Source organism: Macrobrachium rosenbergii, chromosome 9 (genome assembly GCF_040412425.1).
Source record: "Macrobrachium rosenbergii isolate ZJJX-2024 chromosome 9, ASM4041242v1, whole genome shotgun sequence".
In the NCBI taxonomy this organism is placed as follows: domain Eukaryota; kingdom Metazoa; phylum Arthropoda; class Malacostraca; order Decapoda; family Palaemonidae; genus Macrobrachium; species Macrobrachium rosenbergii.
In genome coordinates, this window is record NC_089749.1 from 22,759,446 (window position 1) to 22,769,162 (window position 9,717).

Consider the following 9,717-nt stretch of genomic DNA (forward strand, 5'->3'; position numbering starts at 1 on the left):
TTTTTACTGGGATATTTAATGACCTTATTTTATACATTAAATAAAACATTTATGTACATACATCTCCATAAAAACTATAGTGAGGATTCAAATGCAACTCCAAAGAATGCTCAATATACACTAAGAAAATTCTAATGATTTAATGTGAAAAGATTAATTTTTGTTATACAAAACCAATTATAAAACACCATGAAGACAACCAATGATTCTAAAGAAAGCACCAAATCCTCACCAAGAGACAAATTTTCTTTCACAGTACTGTAAATAACAGTACAGTATTAACTTGGAACAGGAATTCAATTCCTATGTGAACTCCAGGCTTTCACTAAAAATTTTTGGGAGTACAGTTAATATTAAAAAAAAATTCTAGTTTGCATACAGCCTCTTTCATAGCTGCAAAAGTTGCCATCCTTTCCTCAAGGACAGGTCTAAAGTGTCTAATGAGTCCCTGAACAGGCCATGCAGCGCCATCACCCAACGCACAGATGGTGTGACCTTCAATCTGTTTTGAAACTTCCCAAAGTGCATCAATTTCCTCTGGGCTGGCATCGCCTTTCACTGGAAATACAAAAACATTCAAGTTCAGACAAGTTAGTTTTTGCAACAGAAACCCAATCCTGCTTCAAATTATAGCTTATTAAACAATTTTCAAAGGAGTAATCAGAATAACAAAAATCTATTAAATGATTGCAATGTGGGAAACTGAATTGAAAATAGTATAAGTTGCCAAAGGTGAAAAATGTTAGCATTCTATTAAACTCCACAAGAGGATGTCTGTCTTATCAAAACTGTATTGTATTTAATGAAACCAGCTTATGAAATAAACAATTTGGAAAAGAAAGGTTTTTGTTTGGAAGAAAATACACTTACATTTACAAAGTAAATTTTACTGAATTTTAAACACCACTACTAAGGGAAATAACTTTACATCAGAACATCAAAAAATGAATGATCCTTACATGTGTTGTCAAGAGACCTGCAGTGTAAAAAATTTGGCTCACAAACAGGTTACCCCATCCATACATCAGTTTTTACACATCCATTACCATGAGGTGTAAGGTCTGCATTTAAAATCGTAAGTTACAGCTGCATAATGGAAAAACTTGTACCAGTGACTACTTTGTCACCAAGTCTAAGTGACCAGTTCCACCCGATGCTAAGGAATGTTCTACATAAATGGCAATGGCGTGTTTTCCCACAGAAACAAAATGCAATATATGAAGATCACAGTGGAAACCTATACTGTTTTATAGATCATTTGATAACTAACATCTAAACCTGCAGAGGGGTAGTGCTATCAGTGTACCTCTTGCGGTGCGCTCTAGGCATTACTTAAGGTACTTTGCAGTGTGTAATCAGCCCCTAGCTACAATCCCTTTATTTCTTTTACTGTACCTCTTCTCATATTCTCTTTCTTCCATCTTACTTTCCACCCTCTCCTAATAATTGATTCATAGTGCAACAGCGAGGTTTTCCTCCCGTTACACCTTTCAAACCTTTTACTGTCAATTTCCGTTAAGCACTGAATGACCTCATACGTCCCAGTGCTTGGCCTTCGGCCTAAATTTTATATGTAATTCAATCTGAAAACTAAATCATTTTAGCATTTACCCTCCTTCAGCCCCCGATAACACCATTACCCATGTAGTTTATCATGTACAGAATTACAGTATTATTTAAACCCTGCAGCAAAGGGCAATTCTCTCTCAAAACTGAAATTTTATGATTTACATGAAACATGTACAGTAGTGCACTTACCAAATCTGGTCATGATCTTAAACATCCAGCTTACACCTTCTCGGCAGGGTGTGCACTGCCCACAGGACTCATGTTTATAAAATTCAATCAATCTGGCAATTGCTTTCACAATGTCTGTCTGCTTGTTCATCACAATTACAGCAGCAGTTCCAAGTGATGTCTGACATGCTACCAAGCCATCAAAATCCATGAGTGCCTCTTCACATACACTGAAATAAAAATTCATTATGTTCAACCAAAGAAAAAAATAATGATAAATATCACTGGACATATCTTCTACAGTATCTGCAAACCTGCCATCAAATTTTTTGTTCTTTAATGTTCACTGAGACTTACTGCTTAGGGATTACTGGTGTTGAAGAACCGCCAGGAATTACACCAAGAAGGTTGTCCCAACCTCCAATCACACCACCAGCATGACGTTCAATTAATTCTTTCAGAGGAATCGACATTTCCTCTTCCACTGTGCATGGGGTGTTCACGTGGCCAGAAATATTGAAGAGCTTTGTTCCACTATTACGTGTGCGACCTAATCCAACAAACCAACTTCCACCTCGACGGCAGATGGTCTGAGGAAAAAAAAAAAAAGTGGATCACCATCTTTCCTCTTAATTATCGTTAAAAAAATTTTGTACAAGGAGAGGTTATAACTTTGTTGATTATTTAATTTTGGAAAAAGTACGAGCCAGTAAAAGTCGTTCATATTACTGAAATTGTATTGACTTCTTTTAATAACCCTGTAATACTGTAATGGAAACCCAACTAATACCGAGAAACAATACTCTAACCATAATGGGAGTCCTTTAAAAAAATAATGAAAAGCACAAAAACACACAGATTACACTTTCAGAATGTGATACAATACATTAAAAAAAAATATTAAAATATAAATCCATGATAAATCATATTATAATGCCATCAAAGCATATCTCAAACCTTTTCAAAACAACTCAATTGCAGTACAGTACATTAAAGAATACTGTACAGTAAACCCCCCATATTTGCGGGGGGATGTGTGCCACACCCACCCCCGCAAATAGCTAAAACCCGCGAATACTTAGACCCCTTCTAAAAACCACTTAGAACTGCCTATTTCGTAGTTCAAACACACAAAAAACAGACTAAAAATGCTTTTACAGGTATTATCCTACTTACGATGGGGTTAGGTTCCAAAAAACCATCGCTTGTTGGAAAAAACATATGAAATACTAAAACGTATCTCGAACATAGCCTAGCCTACACTAGGGCATTTGGTACCATGTATACATATATCGTAGCCTAGCCTACACTATAAAGTCTACTCTATACATACACAGTATAGTAATTATTAATATCGCCTAATTCTGGAGGTTCATGCAAAGTGACTTACGATAATTCAATACAAAGAGAAATGGAATAACAAACAAGAATTAGCTTAGCCTACACTATGGTATACTGTACAGTATACATATATGGTACCATAGCCTACATTATACTGTACTCTATATTCACATATCTTATCATGCAAACGTCAACATAGCATCTTTTCCATGGATCTTTTGAAATGTTATGCCTTAATTCACTGTATCCAATAATATTGTATATAATATTCTTATATTGCTGTTGTATTACAAATTGCAGTCATAGCGATCAATGCTTTGGTTTGGAAATTGTTTATGCGGTGTTTATTTCGCCGTATTTAATTCAGTTCAGAGCACTTTCCTTGCTTCTAGTCAGGGTAATGAATCTCTAGATACTTTTATTTATATGAGGCAAGGTTATTTTTCGTTATACGAAGAGTTTTTAAGTCAAAACATAACTAAAATACGTCTCGTTGTGAAACTAATTTATCTATTATTTTTGTTAATAGATGACAGTGGCCATTTGAGGCGTTTTTGTGTAAAAAGAAAAATCAAGATTCCATTCGCTTTTTTGACTTGATTTCATCATAATACGAGCTTTACGTACTTACCGTTTATCGGTGTAAAAATAGCAGTAACGTGTTTTGTTCATGCCCAGTAGTTTTGATTAAAATACTTTCCTCCAATTTTAATTATGGTGAGTTTCATCCATGTTGCCAATGCACAATAATTTACAATATAGTCATTAGTAGCTAGAACATTGTTTTTCAGCTTCAGCTACAACCTGCAGCTTAATTTAGCACTCACAGTGAACTGCCAGTATTGGGATCGTCTCACACCCCCGCAAATAGCCAAAATCTCTAAAATGCTTGTAAACCCTTTCTAAAAACACTTAGAACTGCCCATTTTGATAGTTTAAACACAGAAAACCCCTGTGTAAAATGCATATAAATGGAGTTTTAATAGTTTTATCACAAAGTATTTATTCAAGAAAATTATATAAAAATACAGTAATCAGTGAATATTTCTCAGTGAAAATACCGAATGGGAAGAATTTCCATGAATGATGGCTAGATATGTTCCACAGAGAAACCCACGCACGCGTGAGTCCATGAACCATGAGAACAGAATAATGGGGGTTTACTGTATATATTTCCTTGACAATCTTTTATCCATACCAAATAAGGGTATAATGTAAAACTACATCAGTCCTATTCTACTTCATGTTATTTGTGCTATAATCTACGGTACAGTAATTGTTTATTGCCGTACGATGGTTGAAATACCAGGTAAATGTGGCTGTTGTTATCCGACTAAGTTATAAGCAAAACAACAGTTTTTCGGGTCGGTTGTTTCATTTGTGTGTGCACATTATGCAGAGTTCAAAGTTAACAATGTCTTTTATCATTTCTCTTTTACTTTTTAACTAGAAGATGGGATAAAGACGTGTGTGGAAAAGTTGTTCATTGTACTTTTGGTCTCTCTCACTGCCTGATTATGCTGCTGCCTGCTGCACTGCACTGTACCTTAAAAATATTTTATAAATATCGACGGTGTTAATTGCTTACCCATTGCAAAATCAAATTATCAATGTGAGCATTACTTGAGTATTTTAATAGTTACCACAACAAGCATTTATCATGAAAATGAGATGAAAAGACAGTACTAGTGAAATATTTCTCAGTGAAAGCCACTGTGAATGGGCAAGTTTTCAGTGAATAATGCATATATATCTTCCATGGAAATCATGAATAAGGTAGTCCATAAATCATGAGACATGCGAATAGGTTGCTGTAATGTCAACAAAGTAAATGTGTGTTAACCAAACACAAAGTACATATATATGTGCAGAATATAGTGTATACAAACATTACAATCTTATCAAGGAAAGATTGGGTTGTAACTTGTAATTAGACTAATTCAAAAGGAAAAATCTAATTCTGAACACACTTTTGTGGCCTACTGTAACTATAAACTAGAATGAGTCAGCTGGTTATTATATAGTGTCACGTATACTTACTGGTGCGACAGCTACAGTTTCGACATTGGCAACAGTTGTGGGGCAACCAAAGACTCCCACGTCAGCTGGGAAAGGGGGCTTTAGGCGTGGCTTTCCCTGCTTGCCTTCAAGAGATTCAATAAGTGCAGTTTCTTCTCCACAAATGTAGGCTCCAGCACCTCGGTGCATGAAGACATCAAAATCGTATCCAGACCCACATGCATTCTTTCCAATTAGACCAGCTTTGTATGCCTTTAAATAAAAATCACATAGTGTTCGATTAGCAAATGTAGACAGAACATACAAATTTTGTCTTATAAGAATAAATGCAGAAAATTCAAAGCATGGCTTGTTCTACTGACACACTATGAACTTGGCCTTGCAATTCCACTTTTAAAAGACACTGACCTCATTAATAGCAACTTGCATGTTGGAAGCTTCATTATAAAATTCTCCTCTGATATAGATGTAAGCTGCTCTGGCTCCCATGGCACGACCAGCTACCAAGCAACCTTCAACCAGTTTGTGAGGATCATGACGCATGATCTCCCTGTCTTTGCAGGTACCTGGCTCACCCTCATCAGCATTGACAACCAAATACTTTGGGCGACCATCAGATCTGTAAGATTACATGGCAAAATCTTCACCTCTATTAAACATGAAAGTTTAGCAGTTTTCTAAAATGACTGTACCGTAGATTTATATGAAAATGAATATCAAGTTGCTACACTGTACCGTACTTAAAATATCCCTCTTGCTCTCTTTCGTTGTACCATGACTACAAACTTTACCTTACAAGATGACAAAAGGAGTGGATACCCAGATAACGTGAGAGACATGCATGTACAGTACAGTATATAACGAGATTAATAAGTTAAGACTCCATTTTACTAACTATATCAAATTTTAGGAATTTGTTCAATTAAAAGTTTTACCTATAATGTATTCACTGAAAATTACCCTTTCAGTATTAAATTTTGTTACTCTCATTTCTTAGCTCTTCTGATACTTATTGCCAACACGAATCTTGTACGGTATTCTTAGATATCAAATACTAAGAGTAAGCAATGACAAATTTGTATTTTTTTTAATCAACGAACATAAGTTTATATTTGAAAAAAACAACACAAATTGGAGAACAAATATATTCAAATCCACATATAAATTTGGAGCGCCATGCTCTCTCTTCTGTGTGTCTCCGCACAGAATGTGCATGACCCTCTGAAACTGTATGTAGTTTTGAATATCTTTGTTCTCCAATTTGAGGTTTTTTCAAGTTTCAAAGTTTGATACTGATCTGCTATCAGAAGTGCATATTCTGACAATATGTAAGCATATCGTTAAGGTAAAACACTGGAATTCTGACACTCACGGCTTATTCATGAAGCTCCACTTCATACCAGAAGGGAAACCTGCACCTCCCCTACCACGCAGACCAGAAGTTTTGACCTCATTGATAATCCAGTCAGCACCTTTCTCAATGATTTCCTTCGTCTTGTACCAGTCACCACGGCTAAGAGCCCCCTTTAACCTCCAGTCATGACGGCCATATAAGTTTGTGAAGATACGATCTTGGTCGGCTAGTGGTCCGTAGGTCTTCTGTAAAATACATACGACATTTATACGGTACTCTAAGAAACTAGCACATTATGGTACAGTTTTTCTTAAACTGTATGTACTGTATTATGCATTCTTGTAATAAAGAATACCATCATATGATTAACACTGTCAAGATTCAAATGCGATACAAGAAAATGAATTAACTGATGTGGTTATGTTTTGAAGAATTAAAAAATAACATAAAAGCAGGTTACTAACATATATTTAGTTTTGTTACTTTTTGTATGTTTATAAAGGATGACTTTGGGCTATTTACAGACTGCACTTTCACATACCTTCTCAGAGTAATGCCTCTTGACAAATACAGCTGAGCTTGATCCATGGTCTGAAAATGTAAAAGGATACATAAAGCCTGATTCTACAGTACATTGAGACAGGTATTATAAGATTTCAGTAAAAACTATCCTTTCTTGGAATACTTCTTCTAGATGACAGACACTACGTAAACTACGAGCATCAGGTTTCCATATATAGTATTGTATTACTGTATACAAAAATATATACAAAAGTAGTATAAGGCACAGTATTTTTTTTTAGCTATGCATACCACATGCAAGACAAAGACAAACCAAAACCTAGATGAGTAACATTAAGTTTATTCCAGCGCTAATCAATGTGAAATATTTATTGTGCACAATAACATAGCACATACAGAAAACTTACCTATTCTAAATATTGTTAAATCCTTGCCAGCTAAAATAATGCAATATTCTGATCAGATCCATTTTTATGATCTTGCTATAATTCAGAATATTAAATACTGAATCCTAATTAATGACAAGGTATAGTAACCTGAAATGTGGGGCAACTTACATCAACTAACAGTTGGAACACAATACTGTACTATACATAGTCAAAATTCACTTTGGGCAAATTTGAAACAATTCTTGTAAACACAGAATAATCAACTCAATGATGGGAGGAACTCAAGCCCTGGGATAAGTTCAATAATGTTTTGTGAATTTCACTCAGCAGATTTAAACACTGTACCAAGTGGGCCTATTCTTTATGAAATGTCAACTAAAAACATTCCTTAAAATGCATGAATTTGGCTAATAATTAACAGTAATGAAGAGACTATCATAATCAAGGAGTTTCCCGCAGTAAACTGCTGCAATTATTTCTATACTACATGAAATAAAAATTTAAAACTCAGGATGGGCCTACCAATTTTTTAACAGCCAGGCTATGCCTACATAATATTGGCATCAAGAACATATGTTAGTGAACACTTTCTAATCATTACTGTATTTAAGGCAACAAATTTTTATATATTTCTGACCAATTCTTAAATAACCCTCAACTTTACTCAGGCACTGTGCCACTCTTGTGTCCTGGATTTAGGTCTTGTAAAAAAAATTATATACTGTATTACTAACTGGTATTGCAAACGTATCTCACATAGAGGCCCAGCTGGAACATAAAATATCCTTACTCAACAAACCTTTGAGTGAGATATACAAATATTGTACTGTAAAACAAAATATACAGTTGGACTTTGAAAATCAACTGAAATACCTGTAACCTTAATCTACTTAATTTTCCTTTTCACTTTTGGCCTATGCATTGCATATCCAGATTTTTAACTGGTCTACATCAATTTTACAACCATTTGCTTTGGTCCATCTAATTTCATCAAATTTTGTATTTCTAACCTACTAAATGTCTGCTTTGTGTACTGGTTAGGCTAGTTTATCTGCTCATTCTCTGGAAAAGACAACCGAGAACCTTGTAAACTGTGCCAACAACTAATAATGTCACCTGGAGTTTATATATATCGGATACTTCTGAGTAATAGCTCTGCACGGACTGTATGGAATGGTTCCGCGAATACGAAAGTCATTAGGAGGTCACATTTTCAAGAAAGGGATTGGCTAAGGAAATCTATTATAAAAGGAAGCATAGCCTACTAACCTTACGTTCCCTAACCTAACCTAATAGGCTGTGTTACTTAGGCGAGGGCTCCAATCCACCAAAATCCCCCCGGTAAAGGAAACCATGTTTCATCAAAAGTTCCCCTGTAACACTGTGCATGCACGATAGCATTCCAGGATGGTCTGCATACATACACACAATCAATTCTCAGGTTAATTACGGTCCACTGACAAAAAATAACGGTAAATTCTTGATAAGCAACCAAAATATTAAAGGAAAAGTCAATTTTAAAGTAAATACCCGAATCGAGGCTAATGCATAGTTCAACCATTATTTGCCTGACTAGGCCTAGTACTAATCTTGTTACACTAAACCAAGAAAAAATCAGTTATATTTTGGGTCCAAGAACAAGATAGATAACTAGATTACGTGTATTGGTAAACAATAACAACCCCTTAGCAGAGAGAAAGCAAACTCAAGATAATGCCTGTACAGATTCTATCGAGTGCATTAACGCGCGCACTGACAAGGAAAATGGATATTTTCAAAATCAAATATTTAGATTCATGACCAGAGAGCAGTTAAACTGAAAAACACTCTAGGAATAATGTCCAGAAATCTAGCGTATCCGTCAAGGTGTATCTACAAAGTAACCGACTGGCCGGCCAGCTACCAAACTTTTCACAGCCTATTTGAGACTGTTCCAAAACTCTTAAACAAATGATGCAACACCAAGTTTAAAGTAAAAATAACAAAACAGCATGGTGAATCAAACTTATTACAATGCGACGCCACGGAACTAGCTCAAGTTAAAGTTGTCTGGAAAATCAAAATACGGAGGTTATAATCATACATCGCCGAAGCCTGGCAAGACTTCACCTTTCACTAGAAATAGTTCAGTTTTAATACGTATTCATCGCACCTTCCATTAACTACAAAAATGAAAACTATAAAATCACGGTACTTACTGAAACTGCTCCTAATTATAGGAGTAAGTCGAGATAAGGATGACATGTCGGGGGCCTACCGTCCTTTCCCTTCTAATGTCTGTGTCTCTTCTCAGGCTCAGCTGTTTTGTAAGTAGTAGTCAAGCGAGAGTCCATTTTTATTACATTGCGTAATTTT

At 35.4% G+C, this 9,717-nt stretch overlaps 1 protein-coding gene across 2 annotated transcripts; it reads right to left on the reverse strand.

The window, feature by feature from the left end:
- LOC136841592 (NADH dehydrogenase [ubiquinone] flavoprotein 1, mitochondrial-like) lies at positions 1–9,717 on the reverse strand. 2 transcript variants are annotated; one of them, XM_067108658.1, is made up of 9 exons: positions 9,561–9,669; positions 7,381–7,410; positions 6,993–7,042; positions 6,470–6,696; positions 5,506–5,716; positions 5,119–5,349; positions 2,095–2,327; positions 1,759–1,967; positions 1–558 (listed from the first exon to the last, which is right to left on the reverse strand). In XM_067108658.1, exons 1-9 carry the CDS (start codon positions 9,604–9,606, stop codon positions 326–328), a joined length of 1,470 nt encoding a protein of 489 aa, XP_066964759.1. In that variant the 5' UTR covers positions 9,607–9,669; the 3' UTR covers positions 1–325. The 2 variants fall into 2 exon arrangements, with proteins under 2 accessions (XP_066964759.1, XP_066964760.1); XM_067108659.1 differs by lacking the exon at positions 7,381–7,410 and having other exon boundaries at positions 9,561–9,717.

What these genes read in the sequence shown, in the direction of transcription:
- LOC136841592 (XM_067108658.1), bottom strand. Translation starts at nt 9,606, where the DNA reads ATGTCATCCTTATCTCGACTTACTCCTATAATTAGGAGCAGTTTCA. An exon ending in ACACCAGTAATCCCTAAGCA is followed by an intron (nt 1,968 to 2,094) that starts GTAAGTCTCAGT and finishes TTTTTATTTCAG; the next exon opens with TGTATGTGAAGAGGCACTCA. An exon ending in TAAGATCATGACCAGATTTG is followed by an intron (nt 559 to 1,758) that starts GTAAGTGCACTA and finishes TTGTATTTCCAG; the next exon opens with TGAAAGGCGATGCCAGCCCA.